We start from the raw sequence: 26,304 nt of genomic DNA on the forward strand, positions 1-26,304 counted from the left end.
CCTTCCTTCCTTTCTTCCTTCCTTCCTTCCTTCCTTTCTTCCTTCCTTCCTTCCTTCCTTCCTTGTCATTAATAGTGAATGAAATGTCCCGACATCTGGGAGCAACACTGCAGTTAAAGGTGCTCCTTCCATGTAATTACCTCCTGCCAGCATCAAAGCGGCGGCCATGTTGACGTATAATTTTTAATGTGCAGCAAATTTGCAGCAAACATTCCTGAGTCTGTCTGCTGGGAAGCAGCAGAGGAGGCTCTGAGCCGATTAAACTTTTACATTTTATAAAGATTCCTGTCAGATGTTCTGGTTTCACTGGTTTCACTGGTTTTCTCCAGCCTCGCGGCTCGTTTGCAGAAATCCCACAGAATGGGAGGATGGAGAGGAATCCACTGAAACGCTTCTGATTGCTGTAATTACTCCGCCTCTTTATGCTCAACGTTTAGCCGTTTTTCACCAGAAACTTCCCACTTCAAAGCCAAACTCTCAGCAGTTTCCATGTTTTGGTTTCTGCCAGGCTAATTAGCAGGATATTATACACATTTAACTGTTAGTTTTACGGTTCTGCTCACCTTTCCAAGGCGAGGCAGAGAGCAGCAGCAAACCTTAACACAAATATGTGATTTCCTTTGAAAAATGTCTTATAATGGAGCGAATTTCAATAATATGAAGTCATAGTTTTACTTTTTTATGTGAGTTTTTGAGGAAAAGAAAGTAACCCACCGTTAAATAAAAATTATTAAAGTGTCTAACAGGCACTGAAGAGTTCATAAACACACCACAGTTCATATAAAATAATATCTATTAATCCGAAAGAGAAAAAATCTAATTATCGTCAGAGTTGTTGTGGATGTTTATTCTGCAGGCTGCAGCAGCAGTCAGTGTTACAGTGAACCTGAAAAAACCTCTGACTGAAGAACAGTCAACATGCTAACAGCTCAACATCCAGGTGACCTGTTGCCATAGTAGCATGTCCTGGTCATAGGGACCGGTTATTATAATCGCACAGTTTATCGTTATCATTACGATAAACGATAGTTTATTTTCATTATGAAAAAAGTTAGCATGATAAAAATTCAGATTTACTTACCCGATAAACTGATTGAGAATTTTATAAATCCCAAACCTGCCGACATGTCTGGATTTCTTTCAGATTTATGAAATTAAACGTTAAATGAGTGAAACTTGTGAACTTTTCTGAAAATATTAATGATTTTCTTCCATCTGTGTTTCCTCATTAAACCGGAGTCTCGTCCTCTAGACCGTTAGCTTAGCTCTGCACTGAGTCCAGTCAAAAGCCTCTTTTATGCCAGTTCCTCTCATGTGGCAGCTGTGCAGAAAGTGAGAGTTATGGTGTGTGTGTGTGTGTGTGTGTGTGTGTGTGTGTTGCAGGAGGGCGACTCATATTTAACCTGTAACCTGAGAAGCTGATAACAAGCAGAGAATGAGGAATGAGCTTATGAGAACATCAGAGTCAGAAAAGTTTCTGTTCCTCTGCTTCCCTTCTCCTTACGAGGGAAATTAAATTTCTTTCTCTCTTTTCATGTCTGGGTTTGGATCTAGATTTCTAGGTCTAGGTTTGGGGGTACTTTTTGATTGGGTCTGTTTGAATTTGGGTATTTGGTCGGGTCTGTTCTGGGTTTGGGGATGTTGGGTCTGTTTTGGGGTCTGATTCCAATGTTTTGGTCTGGGTTTTGAGGTTCTGGGTCTGGTTCTGTTCTGGTCCGGCTGTGGAAGGAGGTGGATCGGTCGGAACCAGAGGGCGGAGGAAGCCTCCCAGCGCTGCACTGCGCCGCCTCTCTCTCCTCTGGCTGCTCTCTGCTCCTCTCGCACATTACGACTCCTGAGGAATTTTTATGCTCATTTTCTTGGAGGAGGGCGGAGAGAGGGGCACACACACACACACACTCTTCCCTCCCTGAAACACACACACACACACACACTCCGGCTCCGCGCTGCGCCACGGTATCGCAGTGGATCTGGGCTCAGCCGTCCGGCGCAGGCGGGAGGAGGCGAAGGCGATGCAGCAGTGAGACACGGAGAGACGCAGCGGTCCGGACGGGATGGCCACGGCCGTGTTCCAGGTGAGGAGGGCCGTTTGCTCCGGTCCGGTCCTCATCAAGTTCTGCGTGTTTGCTGGGCAGGAGCGGCTCTGTGTTGGTGTGAAGGACCGGTTCGGATGTGAGAGCGAAGCCTTCAGGAGTTTCACGCCGAGTTACTGTAATCTGTGTGTTTGCTGTGTAAAGCCGGGCTGGTTTCTCTCCGTGTGTGGTCTCCACTGGAAGGACTTTTCCCGGTTCGGCGGGACGAACCGCCCGCGGTGAGAAACCCGGCGGCGCTGGGGAAATCTCTGCCCAGGATTCCAGCTGCCTCCTTTTTATTCCTGCTGAAGGGAAAAGTTAGTCAGATTCCTGCAGAGATTTGCAAGGCCAGCTGTTCAGAGACAGCTGTGAGAGCGGAGCAGCTTTTGGGTTTTTCAGATCAGATTAATTCATCTTCATGGATTCATGGGTTTTGTTCCTACAGTATGAAACAAAACGGCTGTTTTATGTTAGACCAACTTCTAAACGCTTCATTCATATATTTCTGCATCATTTCTGACTCTCCTCGCTGTAATTCATACATGTGGCATTATTATTATCTATCATGTGATTCGGAGAAAGGAAACCAACAGCAAAGACTTTAAGGTCAAACTGGGGTTTAGTGCAGCTGTCTAAGAACTGGAACAAATATCGGTGCTAACATTTCTGTTAGCGCCGATATTTACCGATATATTTCCAACCGCATCGCTGACGACACAAAAACCTCTGAAGACACGGAGTAACTTCCTTCCTCACCAAATGGAAACAGAAATGGAAAATGCAGTGGCGTCAGGTTTTAGCGGCTGTAGGATTTCTGTTTTGTTTCTGGCTAAAAGCCACGAGCTAGCACGTTTGCTTTGGTTGTTTTTACCCAGAATGCCTTGCTTTAAACTGGACTAAGCAGACCGGTGGGAATGCAAAGACATCTAACGTAAACTTCGAGTAAGAATTTTGGATAACCTGATACAATAAATCATTTCATAATTTTAAGCCTAAGATAATCAAACTGTATGCTGATAATGGTGTTTTTTAATTTATCTGTATGTAAACCCAATCCAGTCTCTGTCAGATAAAACAGCACTGGTCCAACTAGACGTACGTCTTGACCTGGTAGACAGAACCAGCATCCAGCTTCTCCTTGAATCAGAGCAGAACGGATTTTGTTTCTGCTGCAGTATTTCTAGCTTAAGTTAATCTCATTAAGTAAGAAACTTGTTTTCTGCTGAAGGAATCAAATGATTAAAAATGTCTTGTTTGAGTGACAGAAGCATCGAAGGAGCCTCCATTTCGAAAGAGTTTATCATGCTAACGATTAGCCGTTAACAATGCTAAAGCTAGCATCTGGAGCCTGACTAAGCTACGCTGCGTTCCAGTTGCCTCTGACGTAACGTAGCCGTCGGGAGACGTCAGGTTTCCAAAATGGCGGCGCCCAAAACGCCGTGGTTCCTGATGTCTACCGACGTTTTCAGCGTCACTTTCCATAAGCAAACACTGTGAGCTGCAGCCATTTATGTAACATTGATCTTAGACACACCCTCACTGTGTTTTATAAAATAAACATGCTTTCACCACAGCTTACTAGTGTTGATACAAGGAGCGGCCATATTGAAACTATCAGTATTATGAACTTTACTCTATTTTATGAAATAAACATCAGAAAGTAAATTGGCAACTGGGATCAAACTAAAGTTCTTATTTTGGTTGGAGGCCATCCTGCTGTAAGTTAATGTTCAAATAAAACCAGAATCCTCTCCACCCCCTGCATGTGTTTGGGGGGGTAACCTTCTGAAAAAAGTGGCTCGGTGTGTGTGTGGGAACGGGCCTTCAGCGTGTGGACTCTTCATCAGGCGGAGGAAGACGAGGAGCGGGGCCGTTTAGGAAGGTGTGAGTGGATTGACCGCCTGTCTGGGATTTGGGATAAAGCAGCGGTTCATGGACCGTTTCAAAACCAAAAAAAACACACCAGCGTGGAGTTTCATGCTCCTCTGCTGATGTAATGCTTCTGCGCTAGGTGTGTGTGTGTGTGTGTGTGTGTGTGTGTGTGTGTTTCAGTCCTTGCAGACACAGATTAACTGCTTGCATCACTGTCTGTTAAGCTAAGCTTTTTGTTTTTCAGCCACCATCGTCTCATTGGCTGAGCAGCTTCTGTTAATGAGTAATTAGGTTTAAATGCATGTCTTTAATTAGCTAATTATCATTTTTGTGCGTTGGTTCTGTACTGTGCGCGCTGAGGTCCGATCCACCCACCGTCCTCTGGGCTCCATGTTGGCAACCTGCAGGTCTTTGCTCACATAAATAAGCTGCAGCGGTGCCAGAGCTCCAGCTTTTAGTGTAATTAATAGCATCCAGTCAACAGAGCGAAGCTTTGTGTTTATGGCGACGCGCTGCAGCAGCTACTCAGCAGGAAGCTGCTGTCCCAGCACTGTATGGACCAGACAGACCCAAAGTGTTTCACCATTTATTGCTACTGTTGTGATAACAACAAAAATAACTGTTTATAATTCATTTTTTAGGTAACTTTATGGCTCCACAAACACAAATCCAGCTTTCCAAATTGCTTCTTTAGGACACCAGTCACATAAAAAAGTGTGATCTGTGTCACTAGGCTGCATATTTTCAAACTTAATATTTACTGATACGCTTATTGAACAAAGAAAGAACAAAGACAATAGTAACACTAACAATTCAACAGTACAGGCAGTTTGGGACGTTTCAAACATTAAAACGTTAAAACATTTAGCCATTTGTCCCACAAAAGCTGGGCTAGCTCTTTTGTTTTGGATCTATTTACCCAGAATGCCCTGCACGGTAGTCCACTTCACTGGTCCGCTTGGCGTTCACATTCAAACCAAACCAGAGTTCACTTCAACTGAACCAGACCGAGGTTTGGAGGACCAGAGGTCAGAGGTCAATTAGCATTCACACAAACCAACCGGACCAGACTTTCTAGGCAAACGGACTGGAGTTGGATTGAGCTGAACAGATGTGGTGTGAATCAACCATTAGTGTTTTTATTTGTGGAAATTCAATGCAAATATTGCAGGAATTAGAAAAATTGTTAAAACTTGCATTTGCTGGATTAATCAGTGAATCATTCAGGATTTGAGTGTAATTTTTAATTTTATATTCGCAGTTTGTAGGTGAGAAGATAAAGGTTTCATGTATTCCCTTGTTGAATATTAATCAAACAGTTAAATGTCATTATTATCAGTTTATAAATTAACAATTGATGATGATGGGATTTCTTGTGACTCCATCAGTCATAATGACAAACAGCAGAACCTCTAGCGCCCCCTGTGGGAATTAGTGAGGCGATTATCCGTCTCTTTCCTTCAGGTTGTTGAATATCCTGGCAGATTGATACTTGGACTGGTCCGTTTCTCCTCCATGTGAATGCTATGTGAAGCATGCGGCCGGCGGCTCCGGCTGGAGAACAGAACCTGTTTTCTTTCTTCTCTTATCAGGACTGGAGCGTCGGGGAAAGCAGTCTGGTTTCCGTGCTTTTAGCCGCCATATTGTTTGGGTTTTTATGGCTGATTGATTGGGTTCGCCGGCAGGAAGACGGGAAGCCGAGCTGAAAGTTCTGCATTGTTACACAGCCTGGATGCCGATGTTTTCTCTTCATCAGATGTTTGAAATCAGACCATAATGCTCCTCCAGCCTGTCCGGACCTGCAAACAGCAGCTGTGGTCCTGTTCTCCACGATGGATTATTAATATTTTTGGCAGTGATGTTTGTTCTGGAAGCGCAGCGCAGCGCTGATTAATTGGAGAGAAAGATTGAATCAGAACATCTGGTACCAGAGGTCAGGAGGAAACTCCTCATGCATCAGGAAAACAGGGAGTCTGTCTGTTTAATTAACCTGAGGTTCAGTGAAGATGCATCCATAAGAACGAGACCAACGAGCCAAAAATGGATCTAAATGCTGCAGAGTCGGTGCTGCAGCCTCACAACTATCTAGGTTTAAATTTACTTTTTTTTCCTTATGATCGTTTATCTTCTATGGTGATTCACTGGTGTAAACATGATGTGAAACACATGAATCATTCAAACTATAAAAGACAAAAACAAATTAAACAAAGAATGCACCAAAAACAGGAAGTATAAAACAGAAATCCTCCAGACCACCAGGGGGAGTCGACCACCAAATCAAACGAGACCAGACTCCCAGTAAAGACAGGATGTCCAGAAGAAATCTGGACAAGGACTGATCAATATGGCTGCAAAGCTGTTCATTGATTATTATTGATTAGTTTTATTGATTAGTTTTAAATATCTGAAATGTTGGCAAACTGATGATGCGTTTCCTGTTTTCTCCGTTTCCTCTCAGGCCGTGTTTTTATATTAATCTGTTATGAGGCGCAGTGGTAAACCTGAAAATGTTTACCACAGGCTGTTGCTAGGCACCCAAAGCGTGAATGAAGCCTTTCCTCTGCTTACATCCCCCAGAATGCTTTGCGGTTCTGGATTGGAGTTCACTGAAATTATTCAATATTGTGTCAGACATATTATCTATTGATGCTGATCACATATCAGCCCAGATATTGAAATTTGTGCTGATTTATCGGCGTATTCCTGAATATTACAGACTCTAGTCTCCCCCTGGTGGGTGGGAGGGGTTTTACACTCGCTGATGTTTTTGCTATTTGTAGCATTTTGTCTTCAATCTCCTGAAGTCGAAGCATTTTCATTTGCATTAGTTGTTTTGTTTGCATCATTCATGTGTCTGCTGCACGTTTTCACCTGGCGAACGTTGTAATTTTAACCAGCTAGTAAAAACCAGTGACCCATGTTGGGTAACTGGTGCATGAACTGTGACCTGTGTGAGGTTCTGTCCAACCACCGACCAGAGGACACAGGAACCAGTTGTTGGCCAGTTAAAGGACAGTTCCAATGCGTCATTGCAGTGACTTCAGTAATAATCACAAACCTTCAGGTACAGCTGGAGGACGCCATATGTGACCTCCTGACCCCTGATTCGCCGCACCTCTCGGTTAAACCTGCTGTTCTTAACGAATGAATCAGCTGCCGGTAGTCTGACTCTCGGCTGTAAAATGACTGCTGAAGCAGGACAGGACCTTCACTACAGGTGTGGACCCAAAGAACAGTAGAACCGGCTGTCTGTCGGTTCAGGACTGCTGAGTCCGGCTCCGGTTTCCAGAACCAAGACGCCACCAAAACGCAGTTCAGACCCATTTAATGAATTAAATGAATAAAAATACCAAACAGCTTGGATTTAAGGATGGCTGAAATGAACGAAAAGTTGATCACCATTTTTTTAATCCATGCTCCAAACTGTAAACCTGCAGGTTCTGTTGGGAACGTTTGGACCAATCAGATCTTTAAGGGCTTCAAGTAGAAAAATATACTTAAAAAAACTGGGATTATTATAAAAAAGCATCTCTTCTCATAAATTTACCCAGAACATTCCTGGAAGTGTCTTGATGGTTTATTTATTTCAGTCTTTCTGCTTTAATGGCTTTTACCGAATCAATGCAGATCTCTGGAAACAAACTGGAGCTGACTGGTGCTGTAAACACATCCCAGTAAGGCAGCGGCCATCATGGCCGAAACGAAGATAAAACAGAAACAAATGCAAACACGCACAAGAGCTCCTCGTGTAGGGACGTAAATCACTCCCTCAGACACGGGGAACAGTGTTTGGACTCCGTCGCTTTCATGCCCTCTGCTCCATTACGCTCAATAAATATGAGGCTTTCCAAAAGTTTCCCTTCAGGGACGCAGAGAAGCCATAAGTTTCCCACAGACCGATCTGCTCTGGAGGAAAAGCGCCGTTTAAAGAGGCAGGAACTGACGGATGGCGAAACGCGATCTGGACAACTGAGATTACATGTAGAAGCCTTAAGACTCCTAAAGCAGTGATTGCCAGAGATGGCCTGGTCACACAGACACTTACTTTCAGCGCTGCGTCGGGTTCTGATGATATAAGAATTGGCGCCTGCACAGTCAGCCGTGACGGGCCCAGAGGAGCCTCTGGTACCAGTTACACTTCACAAATTGAATTTACACACCGAATACTTGAGCTGGGCCTTGCCAGATGCAAAGATCTGGATAAACATGAAAGCTCTCAGGGCAGCGATGTGTTTGTGCTGCCAGAGTTCAGATCCAGGAAGGATTTTTTAGCCTCCTGGCATCGCTCTCCTGTCCTCAGTGAAACCAGCTAACCTGCACGCTAACCGTTTCTCTGCTCACAGCAAAGCTCTGCGGCATTAACTAACTAATGAGTCAGTTTATCATCGATGTGTTACAGGTTTCTGGAACAAAGCACATCATGAGCAGAGGGCTTTATACGTATTTAGACCTGCAGAATGACATAAATCCCATTAGCCGGCTGTATCTGGAGTGTGTTAGCGGCTAACAGGAAGCTTGCTTCATGTGAGGCTGAACACGGCTGACACGGACGTTTGTCTACAGGAAATGGGGCCTTGTTTAACACTGTTAACATAAGTATGTATGGTATGGAGCAACACAATTATCCCTTATTATATTACACTCATTTGAATACAGCCGATAAGCATCAGCGTGCGTTCCTCCTCCCAACGCACCACAGCGCCGGGACAAAGGCCCTGTGTGGTTCCATCTGGACACATTCTCTGTAATTTACTTTCTTTGGCTTCATGACTGTAATGTCTATTAATAAACCCCAACATATTTAATGGGAGTAATAAATGAGGAGCCTAAAATGGCTGGTACTTGGAGCATAAAGCTAACATGCTAACACTTTCTGATTGACTGGAGTCTAAACAGTTTTATAGCTAATGGAAGTTTTACTTATGTTAAATGTAAAACTGGAAGTAGTATTCTCTAGCTGTAAATATTTTCTTTATTTACTCCTGGTTGTATAGAAACGCAACCTTATCAGCATTTGGAGCATGAAGCTAACATGCTAACTCTGTCTAAATGACTGTAGCCTAAGTACAGTCTATAGCTGTAGCTAAAGGAAGTTTTACTACTGAAAACGAAACATTTTAGGACGTCTTTCCTGTTATTCTGCAAAACATCAGACATTTTCAAGCAGAAACCAGAAAAAAATTGTCAATTTTTAAGCCGATAGCTTCCAAGACGTTGAAAACGCTCCATGAGCAGCGAGCCAGTGAAACCTTGGTCTGATCATCACAGAATCTCATAACTTCTTTTCCTCATTAAATCTATTTTCCAATAACTTGAAGATCAGACGTTTACCTCTGAAGCTGCTGAGGGGTCGTCCTCAGAGCCATGCTGCTGCCATGAATCATGAGTTGGTCATGGGTGACTCACATGCTTCAATTTAAATCTGATTGACTGTGTCTACCAACAGATTTCTCAGATTAGATTAGCTGAAGGTTTTATTCTGGAGTCTTTTTCACACTTTGGTTTCCTCCGGTTTGGTCGCGGTTCAGCCGCTCTGGGTTTGATCCTGGTTAAATGGTCCAAGATACCAAAATGCTTCTCTACATAAAAAACAGGAACAACATTTACATTTTAAGAGAGTTAAACCTCCGAAATTATTTAGTAAATATTGAATAAATGTATTATTGATTTAAAATTTTCCTTTTTTTTTTTTTTTTTGCAAAAATACATAGTAAATTGTTGTTGTGCTTAGTTTGTATTTTCTTTCATTAATTTAGGTAAAAACATCCTTATAATACACTAATAATAAACATTCATTAAGTTTTAAGTCAGTGAACCAATCAGGGGGATGAATTAACCAAATATTTTCTGGCATTTTTCTAAACATTGATGGAAAACTTTGAAGTAATTTTGACAGTTTACTCCCCCTGGTGGTCTGGAGCACTTTCATTCTCTGGAATGAGTTTAGTTGCAGAATTTTTCTGTTGCATTTGTTCTGTTTATTGCAGGTTTTTCTGAAATTTTCTGGGCTTTGCGGCGTCGTTTGTGTAGGTTTGGTTTTTTTCTGTGTTTTTGGTCAGTTGGTTGCAGTTGGGTCTTGGACTCAGGCTGGTTGTGTTCAACCCCCTGTTTGCCATCTTGGATTCTGTTATAGAAAACCCAGAAAAGCTGAAATGTTTGATGACAGGAACAAAGAATTGTTAGTGATGAGTGATTGGGTGAATGTTGACATAAATACAAACTATTTACAGTTCCAGTAACCTTCATGTTTTCCTTAAGCGTTGCTTCAGTCCCAGCTGCTGCTTGGTTTTCCTGGTTCTGCTCCAGTTTCTTCTCTTTGTTTCATGTGGATTTCTTAGATTTCTCTGCTTCAGGGAGACGTTTAGTTTGTCAAAACAACTCCTAGTTCTGTTGTCTCTGCTTTTTGTCCCGTCACCTCAGCCTGGATCCTGTTGTCTTGCAGGCGTGTAAGCAGATACTGTAAATATTTTGTCGGTATCTCGGCCTGTGATGGTTTGCTTTCTGCAGGTGGATGGGCTGTCAGCGGCGCGCCGTGCAAACATGGAAACACAGAGCAGACCTGCTGAGTCCGCTGCGATAAGAGCCGACTTATTCAGGAATAACTTTAAGATGGACGTAAATACTGCGTCCATTCCACATGCATGCCATCATCTGCTGATCAGAGCTCATGATGGAAGGAGACGGTGTTTCCGCGTCTCAAACCGAAGCGCAGCGGCTCCTCCAGCAGAAACACAGAATGTGATTAGGGTCATTTCCTGTTTAGAGAGAGCATTCCTGTAATCCAGACGGAGGAGCAGCCATGAAGACACACAGAAGTGACTCACGTGTTTCTGTGTGGTGGTTTTCCTGCTGCTATAGCTTCACCTGCTGCCCGTTTCCACCTGGTTTCCTTTGAGCGCTGCTGATCCATAACACTGATCAACTCTTAAAGGTTTCCTTTGGATCACCGTTTAACGTTGGACAGATGTGCTGCTGGACGGTTATTTCAGGGGGTTTTATTAGTGATGCTTTCAATGTTTGAAGTTTGGTGACAAACATCAGATAAAACTTTTTTTTCTCATGTCGTCCAAGCTGCATCTACGTTTAGCTAAAGGTGAAGCTGCTTGAACTTATATCTTCAAAAAATCAGTAAAACTTTTATTTGGCTTAAAAGTTCACTGTAATTTACTTGATGATGAAAACCTCAGTGCCTCAGAAAACATGAGTATTCAGAAAGTTGAGTGGAAGGAAACAGTGAATCACCAAGAAGGATAACATGGTTGACATTAGCACTTTAGCATAAGCTTCTGCTATACACCGTATTGGGCTAGTCCTTTAGCATTAGCTAATGTTTATAGCAGAACTAATGTGTATGATTTGTGCTTTAGTCTTAGCACCTGGTGAACACCTCTCTGTCTGCTGGACGGTTTTCAGACTTCATCCCATCTCAGCAGGAATGCGCCGCAGCAGCACTAAGCAGACGCGTCGCTTTCTGCAGCCGTGCGTTCATGCAACGACGTGATTAGTGTCGGATAGAGGAGATGAGAGCAGGCCTGGGGAAAGCTGCAGGTCCGTCCTGCTGGAGTCATAAAAACGGTTTTAAAGGAGCATCAAACCGTCGACTCCTCTCAGCCGCCGCTGATAAAACCTCCAACTGCTGGAAATGAAGTTTGCAGGATTTTTTTCTTCCAGTGTTTGATGGGAAGGAAACATCCTGTTTGCATGGATCCTCATCAGGATGGATCCCATCTTTTTCTATCATTTCAGTCCCGGTTAAAAGCCATTATCGTTGAGTTCTTCCTGTTTATGGCGACGCTGAGCTCATGGGACGACCTGGACCGCAGCCGGGTGCTAATCGGATCAACTGGGCCATCATGAGGCCTTCTGGCTCAGTATCATGTAGGTCTGTTAGAAAAAACACGAAGGAGATGGAAAACCGGAAGAAAGAAAATAAACAGGAAGAGAAAAACTGACAGAAAATGAAAACATCAAAGCTGCTTTTTGACCACCGGAGGGCGCCAGACATTTAAAGACACATCAACGCATTTTGGCGCCAAAGTATAAGACAAACATTTTTATCTGTATTCATTTGTTATCAGTGATGTTGACTGTTACTGACCAGAAGTTTACATACACTCAACATAAAGACACAGCCACCTTTGTTCCCTCAATCTGAAGTGAAATCAGAACAAATTTCTCTTGTTTTTAGTTTGTTAGAATCACCAGAATTAATCCTATTTTCATTTTTTAAGATTTGTTTTGTAACTTTATTTGATTATCAGAAATGATTGGATGATTGGGTCAAACCTTTGCCAGAAGATTCTCCCAGTTTGCTGGAGTTCTGGTCCATTCCTCCTGACAGAACCGCTGGAACTGGGTTAATGTTCCTCACAGCCTCTCCACCGGACGGAGACCGAGGCTTTGTGACGACTGTCACCTGTCTGGGTCAGAGTTTGGGCTTTTGTCCATCTGTGCCCAAGCTTTTACTTCCCATTATTTCGTCATGATGCTGTCAAGTTTATGAAGTGCACCAGTAAAACATCCCCACAGCATGATGCTGCCGCCACCATACGTCACAGTGAGGATAGCTCCTTCCTCTGAATGTAACGATGGTCTTTACATCAACCATCAGACCAGGACGTCTCTAAAAACAAAGGTCTGGATGTTTCTGTCGTAGTAACGGCTTCTTCCTCGCTGAGCGGCCTTTCAGCTCATGTTTCTGCTGGACTCGCTCCGATTCAGTCCAGTTTACTTATACAGAACCAATCAATAACAAATGTCCTCTAAAGACACTTAAAGTCACGTCAATTCAATCAACCAATCGTTCCAACTGATCCTAGTCATCAAGCATTTTGCTCGATTAATTATTGACCAGCATCTTCACAGGGTCTTGGTCTTTAGTTCGGGAAACGATTTGGACATTTTGGACCAGAACCGTCTCGTTCCCGAGCGGTACGATGGTCAAACGTTCCCATCATGTCTGTACCTGACCGGAGCACAAGACTGGACTGGACTGGACTGGACCGGACCGGACTGGACTGGACTGGACCGGACTGGAGCAGCTGGTTCGTCTGATTTCCTTTGACTTTCCCATTGGGTCGAACCAGAACCTGAAGCAGTAAAAGACTTTCAGTTCAACCCAAACATCAGTTAAAGTTTTTTTTGATCAATCAGAAGCTAAAAGTTTTGAAGTCATGCAGCCTGATTCTGACCAAATGTAAGTGAACTTCTGAATCTGAAGAAAGTCAGATTAAAAATGTTGCTGCTTTACCAAATAGAAGTAAGTTTAGTGATTCTGACCTGAAATGAGATGTTTGATGAACGGCAGACATTTTGAACCCTCTGCTTGTTTCTCATTGGTCTGATCGCAGAGGAGGATCTGACCAATGGGCTTTCTGTTTGTTTCCAGGTGTCGTCTTCTTGTGTTCCAGCTACAAACTACGAGCTGGTGAGTCTGAACTTTGACTGTTCCTCATTTTGTTGATGTTTTGTGTTGCTAAAGCATGAATTCAGCCTGAGTGTAACGCGGCGTCAGTAGGAGAGGAGGCAGTGAGGAGGACTCGGGCTGCGTTGCCTTTTTTGGTATGGCTTTAAGAAGCCGTGTTGGGCTTGGATGGGATTCCTCACATGTTGTGTGTTTAAGTGGTTTTGGGTGCCTGACAAACCAAAGCAAATATCCCCTGCACTTTACTGCCCTTACAGAAAAAACGTCTGGGTTTTCTTTCAATAAAAGCTGCCATAATTAATCAGGAACATGTTGTTATCCTCACAGATGCTTTTTGCTCGAGATGTTTTCTGCATGAAGACATCTGGTTGAGATGTGCACAGGGAGGCGGGGGTGAAATTCACTTCTACCTTTCTGAGCTCGCTCTCCCACAACCAAACCGGCAATATTCTCTGTTCATCATGGATACTGAAGGAAACGGGAACCATAAACCGCTCTGCCAGGAATCTGCTGACTAATCATAACGTTTTGTCCCTAAACTTGATAAAACTGATGGGCAACCCTCAAGTCATTTACACACCAAACCAGAACAGGAACGTTTGTAGGAAACTGGTGTTTCATCACAGTTAAATAGTTTTACAAACCCCAAACAGAGACTACGGACCAATCCAAGCCCGGTCATTTTCATCCAAACTGAAAGTCGTTGCTTGACCTTAAACTTGTGTTTTTGTGCTGAAACCCAACAAACATTAAGTTCTCATCCCTAAATCTTCCCATAAATCTGCTGCCTAACGCTAATGACGCTGTTTAGTGATGACTAAACCGGACCCAAGCGCTTCCTGGGCCAAAACTTAACAACTGCCTCTGTGGTCTAAACCCAACCGTGAAACCGTTGTCCCACCAGGAAGCATTTCTAACTCCAAGTTTTTCTTTATGCCAAAACATAAGCAGCTGCTTCATCATTAATGTGTTTCTGCATTTATTGTCACTTTAGTTTTGTGTAAATCCTAACCAGGAGGGCATTGACAAATTAGTATCCAGGAAATTGTTGCCTGATCCTAACCTTTCATATTTAATGTCTGAACCTGACCTGCATGTTTTATTTCCTAAATTACCCGTAAAACAGATTCCTGAATAATGGAAGACCTGACCTGTTGCCAGTTTGACTAATCCTAACCAGACACCTTTAGTTCTTCAATCTCTGCTGGACTTGGTTGCTCTACACTAGCAGCCATGTTACACTGGCTGGTCCAGCTGTGGTCCCCAGACTCAACCAGAAAACCAAGCGAATGTCCGAAGCGTCTTACAGGGACCCACCTGGCAGCTAAACTCCGGAAACCAACCAGAGCTAACCGAGCAGGTTAGTCCTTAAACCGACCAGAAACTTCCAGAACCTGGACGGGTCGTACAGAACCAGGACCAGGACGGGTCGAACAGAACCAGGACGGGTCGTACAGAACCAGGACCAGGACGGGTCGAACAGAACCAGGACGGGTTGTACAGAACCAGGACCTGGACAGGTCGAACAGAACCAGGACCAGGACGGGTCGTACAGAACCAGAACCTGGACAGGTCGTACAGAACCTGGACGGGTCAAACAGAACCAGGACGGGTCGTACAGAACCTGGACGTGTTACATGTAGTCTGGATGATGAGAACAGCTGGGAATTTCTCAGTTTGGTGTTTTTCTGCGTAATGTAGATGAGTCAGACATTCCTGGTGCTTTTACAGTATCTGTCACTTCCCAGCATGCAACAGGAGCTGGATGACGCGCTGCGTCTCCACGGCGTTCCCACCGCTCCTTGTTTGGCAGATTCCTGCTCTCGCTGCCGGAGCAGAGATGATTTAGTGATGCGTTCAGGTGCCGTCTGACTACAGCCGCCATATTTTACCTTCCTGAAGGGAAAATATTGGCAGGGAATGCGATTCTTTTCTCCTCTAAATCCTCAAAATTCCAGGGATTTGGATGAGCTACATCTGGACACAAAATAACTTTAATATCAGAAGATTCAGATTCAGCTGATCATAAAAGAAATTAAATATGTTCTCAGTTTTTTTCTTGCGTTAGCCACAAAAGTTATTTATCCGCAGCGTTTTCCAGGTCATCCTGATCCCAGCAGTATTCGCAGCAGCCATGGTGGGAATTCCTACCATCCTGGAAAAAAATAAAACCTGACATTTAGAATGACTTTAGAACCAACCACAAGCCAGCAGTCCTGCTTTAAAGACGGGGAGATTACAAATGAATCTTCAGAAGAGAATCTGGGCCGTCGTGTTGAAGGGTGGCGCTAAAACGAAGACCAGCAGGAATGATGTGGTGTCAGTGTTGCACTCTGACGCTCAAGACGAGACCAGGAAAGAATAATCTGGTTCTGGTTCTGGAATCTTCTTCCTGGATTTGGGCTTTTACACTTCATTACATTCATTACATGAAGAGAATGCCACAATGGTGGTTCATAAATACCACAGATGTTGGTTGATACTTTTCCTTCTCACACTGAGTATACTAACAGAAGCGCTCTGCCGCCATCTGGTGGTCAGAATGTGAAGTACAGCTGGTTCAAGGAAGTAGAACATTAACAATAGATATATTTATTAATACTTCTACATCTGATATGTCAGAATAGTAAACATGTCACCAAAATGATAAGTTATCTCTAAGTTTAGGTATGCAGCTTTTTTGCGACACTAGGCAGCTAAGAAATGGAAATGAATAGTAAAATGTATTTTTGTAGAAATAGTAAATTCTGTGCATTTACTTCCATTATTAAACTTAGAATCAAATCATTACTTTAAATGAATAAATATATAGTTACAGAACATACTGTAATAACAGAGTAATAACTAGAGATGTTTACTCAACTTTCAGGCTGGAGCTAACGATTATTTTACTAATTAATTATTCTGATGACTAATCAGAATAATCATTTAACCTCTTCAACTTATTTTATACAATATTAGAAATGCATTCAAATATGCAAGTTAACTAATAATTTCATTCTTTTAAATCAGATAATCAAAAATTTCTTGCCAAAAATGCAACAACAGAATTCCTTCTGCAGCTAGAACCAGAACCAAAACCAGAACCGGAACGGAGAACAGGTCCGGTTAGGATCTGCAGTCAGATGTTCTGGTTCTGATTAAATTAACCCAAAAGTTTAAAGAGATGAGAATCATTTCTACTGCCTGGAAAACAGAGGAAAGTTTAGTGTCAGAGATTTCTGGAAAAGAAAAGAGGGAAGGAAAACATCTGTTCTTCCAGATTTATTCCCCATCGCAACAGAGGTGTTCTTTCTTTCTTTCTTTCTTTCTTTCTTTCTTTCTATCTTTCTTTCTTTCTTTCTTTCTTTCTTTCTTTTCTTTCTTTCTTTCTTTCTTTCTTTCTTTCTATCTTTTCTTTCTTTCTATCTTTCTTTTCTTTCTTTCTTTCTTTTCTTTCTTTCTTTCTTTCTATCTTTCTTTCTTTTCTTTCTTTCTTTCTTTCTTTCTTTCTTTCTTTCTATCTTTTCTTTCTTTCTATCTTTCTTTCTTTCTTTTTCCTTTCCTCTCTTTTCATCCTTCCTTGTTTGTTTCCTCTCTTTCTTTGGTCCCTTTTCTTGTCTTCTGTTCTCTACCTACTTTGTCTCATTCTGTTCTTCCTTTCTTCCTTCCTTGCTGCCTTTCTTTTTCCTTTCTTTCTCTTTACACTTCCTTCCTACCTGTTGTCCTTTCTTTTCCTTTTGTCCTTTGTTCTTTCCTTCCCTCCTCTTTTTTCTGACCTCTCCTTTTCTTGTTTTCTCCCTTCCTTGTTTCCTTGCTTCTTCTCTTCCTTCTATCCTTCTTTTATCCCTTCTTTTCTTGTCCTTTCCCTCTCTCTTTCCAGCTGTAGTACCTTTTGCTGTATCTCCCTGCTGAACTTCGTTTCTAAATAGAAGAACAGGGAATTCTGGGAAGTTGAGTCTGTTGAGTTTTTCCCTGCAGTGTTTGAACCAAACACTTTAATCAGAGAATTAAAGTGAATCTAGTTTAAAATCAGTGAAGCTTTTCTGTTGCTTCATTTTGGAAACATTTACAACCTGTTTGGTTTTTTAACGCTTTGTGTCCCGCGCTGCCTCTGAAGCAAACATGCAGTTCCTTCATCTCTCCAGCAGAGGGCGCAGCCTGCCTCTCTGGTTTCCTGTTTACCTCCAGCACCAGACTGGTTATGGAGTTTCTTTTTCTTCCTGCAGTTTTAAATATCTGGAGACCCGCCCAACAGATTTGTTGCCATGGTTACAGGATGCTGTCACTTTAAACACATTTTAGTTCATTAAGTGGCCAAAAAAATAGGATTTGACATGAAAGGGGTTTAAAAGATGGACTGTGCTGGGTTGGGGCGCAATATGGAGGCGGTGCGCTTGGCTCATTAAGCAGATTATTACTGTAAAAATCTGTTTAGTATGAACACAAACATAAACATTCAGGTCATATGTTTCTCATATTTCCCATTAGCATTTCAGGATGACTGCCATTTTTCAAGATGGCCACCGTTTTTCAGCCTTTTAAACCAATTATCAAAATAAAATGTCATATAATAAGAAATGTGTGAAAGTAAAACAAACCAGAGGGAATAATTATCCAAACATTGTTTACTCAGAACTATAAACATCATAAAAAGTTTATTTATCTCTGCAATGCGAATAATAAATTCAGCTTAATGTTGTGGGGAACGCCATTTCTAGGAATGCACATGGAAAGTTCAGTGGAAGGAAAAAGTGTTACCTGCATCACAGCAGCTGAAGAATCCTTCCAGCAGGAAGTGAAGTTGGTTTCCTCCTCAGAAGCTTTTATTGTCTATCAGAGTTTATCTGAACGTTTTGGTCCGGTCTGGCGGTTTGAATCTCCCAGTTCAGTTCTGGAAACTCGGAGCAGAACCGGGTCAGCCAGACAGAGATGTTTCTGTTCTCAGCCGTTTCCATCAGAGGAGATAAAAACCCAAGTTTTCTTGGCTGAGTCGTTATTTTTAGTGTCTGACATGAGAAGCTGACGCTCAGCTGACTCGGCTTACGGCCGCGGTGCGACTCCAGAGAACCGGACCGGCTCGTTGAAGGAGCAGCCACATGTTAGGGGCTGTGCTTCTGATTTCTGCTCTGCTGCAGTAAAAATCACATTTTTCACAATTTTCTGATTTAAAATCGGCTTCAGAACCAGATATAGAGCAACTTGTTTTAACTTGTTTTAACCAGAAACTAAAATCAGTTTTAAAGTGAAAATCAGTCGACTCAGGGGTTTGGATAAATACGACCAACTGGGTCGGACCGGACTGCACCGGACCGGATTGGACCGGACCAGACTGGACTGGATCGGACCAGACTGGACCGGACCAGACTGGACTGGATCAGACCGAACTGGACCAGACGAGTCCAGTCCGTTCCGGTCTGGACTGGACCGGAACGGACTGGATCCGTTCCAGTTCAGTCCGGTCTGGACTGAACTGGACTGCCAGCACCTGCTGGACTGCCAGCAGGTGCAAACAGAAGATGGCGCCCTCGGATCTGAATGGTTTCCACATCATCTGTCATTATAATGAAGCAAATCAGTGGAGAATCTATTTAAAATAAATAAAATTTTATTTTAAATAAAATTTGATTCTCTGATTCTCTGCAGAGAATCAGAATTTCTAGTCTTAGTGATAATGAATCAAGTCAAAATGATCAAAATCAATTTTAGTCTGCTTAATTTTTTGTAAAATTATATTTTGAATACAGTAATTATTTAAAAAATGTTTTATTTAAAAAGCGCCAGGCTAACGCCAGATAATTTAAGTTGCAAGATTTCATGCAGAAACCTATTTTTGTTTAAATTTAACCTGTGGAACCTTAGAAACTTGTTTAAATCAAATGTTTTTTGTTTAAGTCATCTTTTCCTTTGTCATTTGAATAATTTAAACAGAATCTTGAGACTGCACAGAAAACTCATTTCTGAATCAAGTCACTGAAATATTTATGTCTTTGTAATCAGTGATGTTTCTGTTGAGGACAGGAAGTAACTGTGGCGCTAATGCAAAGTATTAGCGCTAGTGCAGCGTTTTAGCACTAACACAGCGTTTTAACGGTAAGGCAGTGTTTTAGCGCTAACGCAGTGGTTTAGCACTAACATAGCGGTTTAACACTAACGCAGTGTTTTAATGGTAAGGCAGTGTTTTAGCGCTAACGCAGCGGTTTAGCACTAATGCAGCGTTTTAATGGTAAGGCAGTGTTTTAGCGCTAACGCAGCGGTTTAGCACTAATGCAGCGTTTTAATGGTAAGGCAGTGTTTTAACGCTAGTGCAACGTTTTATTCTCATTTGGCTTCATTCTATAAAACGAGGCGTTTCCAGCTTTGAACTCTTCATCGTTTGAACCCGATAAAAGTTGGCTCTGAAATGAGTCATTTAACACGCCGTTCAGTTGGTCGTAACTATGGAGCTAAAGCTAGCATGAACAGGTTGCTATGATCGATAGCATCCCATAATAATCCCCCAACATTACTAATAATCAATATCATCCCTTCACAGACCAGCTTCCTTTCGCTGAGAGACCGGAGTCTCAGGGCTCAGGTCCGAGTCAAGCCTCCAGTTTTTAGTTTTTCTGATTCAAGTCGTTTTCATCGACTGACTGAAACCTAAACTTTCAGATGTTTAAACTAGAATATTCTTAATGATTCAACTCTGAAGACGTGAACTAAAACTTCCTGTGTTTTCCTCCAATTGTGGACCAAACAAAGTTTTTATGCTGTCGGCTCCAACGCGCTGACGCTTCCTCCGGCCATCTGGCTGCAATTACACAAAGAGGAAACGCACGTTGAAGCACCCGGCTGGTCCTGCTGCATAAACACACAACAGGCTGTGTGTGTGCGTGTGTGTGTGTGTGTGTGAGAGATGCCTGTGGCTGCGCGCCGCAGGCTGCATTTAGCGCCGCTAACAGCAGCCCGCTGCGTCCTGCAGGCACAGCGGCTCTCTTTCCAGGACTGAAGGGACGAAGGCCGGCGGTTTCATCTGGGCGTTCGCCGGGTATTCTCGGCCGTTGGGTCAGACTTTAATTTACCCCCTGACTTCTGTCTGTTTATGCTGCGGCTCCCTGCAGAGGCAGGTCATGCTGCGGGCCGACGCAGGCGGCTGCTCTGCTGCCTGCGACACACCAAACATGTTAGAAACTTCCAGAGAATTTACAGATAATCAAGTGGCTGCTGGGGACTCTTCAGATGATTTGGCTGTAAATGTTGGTGAAATGCAAAGAGCAGCTACAAAAATGTAAGGCAACTTCCTGTTTGCGTCCCGGTTGCTGCGGTAACCGTATGACGGTTCCACCACTCCCAATGTTGGACCAAAACAAGCATCTCTTTCTTCGAAGATGACAATATTGCTCAACCAATCACAGCCTCTGTAACAGGCTCCGCCCAGATCTAACACCTAGATCTACTGATGTGTGAAATCTATGGAGCTACATTGAGGACAATGTTTGTTTAAAAAAGAAATGTTAAAAAAAATTATACGACACTGAGAAAAAAATTTTGTCTTGAAAATATTTTTTAAAAATTTTTTCAGTTTCAAATTTATTTGACTTCCAATTTTTTGCACTTTTTTCAGTTTTTCAGTTTTTTTTCAGTTTCAAAATGACTTTTTGCAACAAAAAAAAGATTATTTAGTTACAAATCTTTTTCATTTTTTGAGTTTTGTTCAGATTCAGATGTTTTTTCAAAGTATTGAAACAATTTTTTTCACTTTTATTTATTTTTTAAAATAAACTTCTTAGCCATAATGTAGCTCCATAATTTATTTAAGGTTAGCAGCTGCTGGCTTTAGCTTCACATCTGATCCGATACTGACATCATGCCATGGTCAGATACAGGTTCTGGTTCTGGTTCTGGATGGCCGAGTTCAGCCCAGAGATGGAAGCTGATTCTGATGGATAATCTAAACCCTGATGACCCGTTTTATTCCAAAAACCCAAAAGTTGGTCAGAATTCAGGCAGGATGATGATCAGGAAGCTTTTCCTCTCTCCCTCCGTCCCCCGTCTCCCTTTCTCTCTTTGTCTATCGCTCTCTCTCGCTCGCCCCTCTCTCTCTGTCCGTTGCTGTATAAGGCCGTGGATCCTCTGGTCTTGGCTGATTTCGGTGGTTTTGTCTCTTTGTGTAAATATTTGTCCAGTTGGGAGATTAATGAGTCTGACTCACTGAGTGACATCATGGCCGCCACCGCCACCGGCGGCGGCTCTTAGATATGAGCTAATGAAAGATTGCTGTAGCTTTCCTGGTTGCTGTAGTTTTTGTAGTTTTCCTGGTTGCTGTAGTTTTTGTAGTTTTTGTGTCTCATGTTGATGATTTTCCGTTTTGTGCTCCTCCTCAGGCTCCGAGCAGCAGCCTCGCTCTCAAGCATGTAGACACCATGGTGAGTCCATACGTGCCTTCGCTGACTCTTTGTTCTTGCTGTCATCCACTCTTTACTTGGATTAGGCCGTCCATGAATCAGTTCTTCTCACGGATCAGTTTGAAGAAACAGATGTAGGAATCATGGAGCTGAGATCTTTACCAGCTTAAATTTTTAAAATTATTTGTATTAACTTTTATTATTTTATATTCATATTATTGTTTTATGACTTTTTTATCTGTTTAATATGTATTCTATATTGTTAAAATCATTATAATAAATTTATTATTTATCATTTACTTTATTATTATTATTCTTTAATGTTTTTTATGGATTTTATTTTTTTCTGTATCATAAGTATCATTTCTTATTATCTATTTATTACTGTTATTGGTTTTCACTATTATAATTATTATTTCGGGCTGCACAGTGGTGCAGTGGGTAGAGCTGTTGCCTTGCAGCAGAAGGTTCTGGGTTCGATTCCCGGCCTGGTCTTTCTGCATGGAGTCTCCATGTTCTCCCTGTGCCTGGTGGGTTCTCTCCGGTTCTCTGACTTCCAAAAACTTGACCTGTCCAGGCGACCTGTGACCCCGCCTCACACCCAAAACGTCAGCTGGAGAGGCAGCAGCTCCTCCTGACCCCACTGGGGACAAGGTGTTAGAAAATGGATGGATTATTGTTTCTGAAACTATTTTTAGTGTTGTCATTAACATGGTTTATATTTTTTATTTTTATTGTATTTATTTTGCTATCAAAATTATCATTGATTATTACTATTATTATTTTTATATTATTACAATTATTTTTCATTATTTTGTTATTTTTTATTTTATTTCTTGCTACTTTTATCAGTTATTTTAGTTTTTATGCATGTTTTTGCTCTAATTTTTAAAAAAATTGTAAATATTTTCTTTATGAGCGTGGAGCAGTGATGTTGCAGGTTAAAGTTTTAGATCGTTGAGGAACATTTTTATTATCGCTAAAGTCTCTGATCCTCGTTACTCCAGAAATGTGCAGCAGATGAACTTCATAATCCGACATCCAAACCTCGACTAGTAAAATCAGGTTATTAGCTGATGAGACAAATAAATCCTGGATCCTGCTGTGATCTGTAGGAGCTCTTCAGCTCTGGGTTTCTCACATCCTGGATCCTCAGACTCTGTTTGGTTTGGACTCGTTTTCCTCTGGCGGTTTCTTTCCAAAGCAGAGTCCCACGGTTTGTCTTTGTTTGTGTGTGTGGTCGCTTTTATCGGCATTTCCGAACTTCGCCCAGACTGGAGCGCCCTCTCAGTTTCTAAACAAGGTTTTCTACTTTTAGCCTCGATCCAAACTGGGAGCAGAAAACACAACTAGAGGTTCTGCTTGTGATGCGTCCTGCAGGGCGGCGGCAGCGAGTTCGGGTCGCTCCACCGCTGACGTCAGGCGGGCACCGGCTTCGCTTTTGCCTCATGACTCCACCGCTTCGCCTCCTCTCTGCTTCACTTTCCACCTCTGATCCCCAGCAGCTCAGATCCTCAGATTCATGGAGAGAAAACGATGTTGATGTGATCAAGCATGGGGGGGAGCTTTGGAGGCGGGGAGGCTGAGCATCAGGGCAGAGCTGGCTGGAGGGGGAGGGAGGACGGAGCGTGAGGGGCGGAGGAGTTCTGCTTGGCCCGGCTGGCCTAAAATTAGAACTTTTTTCTACTGGGCTGAGAGGGAAAAGGGAGAGGTCTCCGGAGGAAAGTTCAGTGCTGCGCCGGAGATGAACCGCGGCGGCTCTCTGCGGCGGCGGCTGTCCTCCCTGAGGGGGGCATGGCGCTGGAGCACAGGTCACCTCTTCAGGAAGGTAGGATGCAGCCGGGCCGCGGCTCGGCTCGGCTCGGTTCTCCTCCAACCTCCGGCTCTGTCTCTGATGTGTAATTTGTTGGGCTGGTTGTGAAGTCGGCCTCCAGATGGTTCTCATCTGGTCCCACCTCCTCCGCCTCTCCAGGATTCACGTCTGTCCCGCTGCCGGGCCGGTCGACCTGGAGGCGGATTTAACCGCCACAGCTTCAGGATTTAAGGGAGCCCCGATGGTTTCTGCTGCTTTACGTTTTTACAACCCAGACAGTGAAAGTTTGATTTCCTTTACTTACCCACATGGCTGCACTTTGATTGAAACGTTGTGGCTCATAAAAAGCTCCATTCAGAGGCCAGCAGAGCTGCTCTCCATGCTGGAAGCCTGGGGCTAACGATCGGGTTGCTCTGTGCCTGCCCGGTTCGGCTGCAGCTTTGTGGGAACTGCAGGAGCAAACCCACGCAGTCCGAAGCGCCTAAAAATGCCTGTTTTATGCTGTGGCTCGGACTGCAGGAATGTCCTCATTAGAGCGTATCGCCTGGATCTCCAGATTCCCATGAATCCCCCGGGAGTTTTCCTGTAATCATCAGAATAGAGGAATGCTGCTTTCCTGACGTTCCTCTGCAGAATGTCAGGATCTTCTGGCTGCTTCTCATGGGAAACCTTCTGCTCTACGGGCCTTTATTTAAGAAGACCCGATCGCTATGGAAACAGTGGATCAGGTTCTGGGTAGAGCGGTGGGGTAGTCATGATGTGGGACCAGCAGCTGCTTCTGAGTTACAACAGTTTTGGCAAATAAACGATGGAGGTAAAAATCAGTCTGAGGGGATTTCAGAGTTTTGAAACAGGATGATGTTTCTCTCTTTTTATCGTGAACCTGGTAGCCAAACTGGGAGTTTTATCTGGTTATCTCAGGGAGCGGACTGGTTAGTCGTCATGGTCTCCATGGTAACCAGCTCCTCATTCGGATCGTTTTTCACTCTGAGATCTTCCTGCTGCTGCAGATGGGTTCAGTTTGCTGGAGGAGCACAGGGGGTTAACCCCACCCCCCCCACTCTCCCCTCAGGGTCATGTGACCCCGCCCCCCACGGGGGGGAGGGGGGATTGGGCCTCCCGGGCCTCCATGTCTGTCAGATTCAGTGGAGCCAAACACAGTCAGCCACCTCCAGATCCAAACCTCCCTGCTGCTGCAGGAACACGTCATGTGAACCAGAAGCCACACACACACACACACACACACACACACACACACACAGGCTCATGGTCTCCGTCATGTTGAGGTTTTTACTGCAGCAGAGTTTCGCTCTGATCTGCTGACTGAACCATGAAGGAGAACCGTAAAGATCAGAGCTGCAGGCGGAGATCAACTTCCTGTAGAAACAGGAAGTTGATCTGTTAGATGGCTCTACTGCTGTAAACTGCAAAACTTTACTGAGTAAGAGGAGAAGAGATCTGAGTCCAAGTGAAGATCAGGATGGATGGATAATTGGTTGGATGGTTTTCCAGACTTTTCCAGACCCTGTAGAAACTCAGCTCCCTGCTTTGAAATCCTGGAAAATCCTTGAACTGAACCGTTTTCCCTTCAAGGTTTGAGTTGTGTAAATTCTGTAGTTTCCTGCTGTGTTTCCTCCAGTCCCAGTTAGTCAGGTTTTCCTCCCAGTAGATCAGACCGAACTGATCAGAACTCCTGGTTCTGGTTCTGGTTCTGGTTCTGGTGAAGCTCGGGTCTCTGACATGTTTTCTACAGATTCTCTGTTTCTCTCCCATCAGGTTTCAGTTCATCAGTTTAGATCGAAGCGTTTATCTCAGATTTCTGATGTTTGTTGGTTTTCTGTCATTTCAGGGTTCAACGAAATCCTCAAAGAGCGTGGAGTCACGGAGACGAGCGTCCAGGTGGGTTTGCTCTCAGTCTGACGGACAGTTTCACTCGTCTCATCAGTCTGTTCAACAAATGGTGATAAAAATGGAGAAATAAAGATCAGGAAGCAATGTTTGATGGAATAAAGTTGTTGACTTCAGACACTTTGCAGCGATTGTTTTTCCAAAACCTACTTGTGACAAATCGAGAAACTTTTTACAAAAAGGAACCAGTGATCGCTTAGCAACGTTTTAAGAAAAAAACAAAACAAAATGAAAACTGAGAAAAGTTTCTAGATTTCAGTCTTTCAACAAAGTGACTAGCAATAAATCTGGCGACTTTTTTCAAAACAGCAGCTTACAAACCGGAGAGGCGACGCACATCAGAAATGAATCACACATGCAAAGTTTAGTAACGCTAACAATCAATGCTAGCAAGGCTGCTACTCCACCTCCTGACTCGCCACCAGGGGGCGAGTTGGTTTTATACCAGAATGTGGGGCTGAGTGACGCTGGAACCAGTAAGAAAATCCAACTGCAGTACCAACATTCAACCCAATGAGGGCAGCACTGAGACCTGTTTAGGTTAAATATTGCAGAATTAAACAAGATGGAACCGTCAGGGACAAATTTAGACATTGGACCTGTAAAAAAAGGTTTAGGTTTTGTTACTCTGTTGAGTTCTGTCAGATTAATTCAAACTAAACGACCCGGTTAGTCAGTTCTGGTTCTCTTCTCCTCTGACTCGTGTAACTGACCCGATCTGACTCCCAGCCGTCCCTTCAGAATCCTTCCCTTCATCACATGATGAACTTGTGAGGCACTCACATTTCTCTGAATCCCCTCTCGCTGTGCGGCCGCACGGTGCGTCAGCGATCAGCTGCAGGAAGTGAC

At 43.3% G+C, this 26,304-nt stretch overlaps 1 protein-coding gene across 18 annotated transcripts in view; it reads left to right on the plus strand.

The window, feature by feature from the left end:
• tns1b (tensin 1b) overlaps window positions 1–26,304 on the plus strand; it is a 116,271-nt gene that overhangs the window by 53,062 nt on the left and 36,905 nt on the right. For 14 of the 18 annotated variants that reach the window (XM_007552239.2, XM_016671578.1, XM_016671581.1 and 11 more), the window contains exons 4-6: window positions 13,333–13,371; window positions 21,714–21,755; window positions 25,397–25,446. In XM_007552239.2, the coding sequence (XP_007552301.1) occupies window positions 13,333–13,371; window positions 21,714–21,755; window positions 25,397–25,446 (131 nt within the window). Of the gene's footprint in view, window positions 1–1,803; window positions 2,076–13,332; window positions 13,372–21,713; window positions 21,756–23,293; window positions 23,563–25,396; window positions 25,447–26,304 lie in introns of those variants that run through there. The other 4 variants (XM_007552248.2, XM_016671589.1, XM_016671582.1 and 1 more) reach the window with 4 other exon arrangements.

The sequence above is a fragment of the Poecilia formosa genome, unplaced genomic scaffold (assembly GCF_000485575.1).
Source record: "Poecilia formosa unplaced genomic scaffold, Poecilia_formosa-5.1.2 Scaffold47, whole genome shotgun sequence".
In the NCBI taxonomy this organism is placed as follows: domain Eukaryota; kingdom Metazoa; phylum Chordata; class Actinopteri; order Cyprinodontiformes; family Poeciliidae; genus Poecilia; species Poecilia formosa.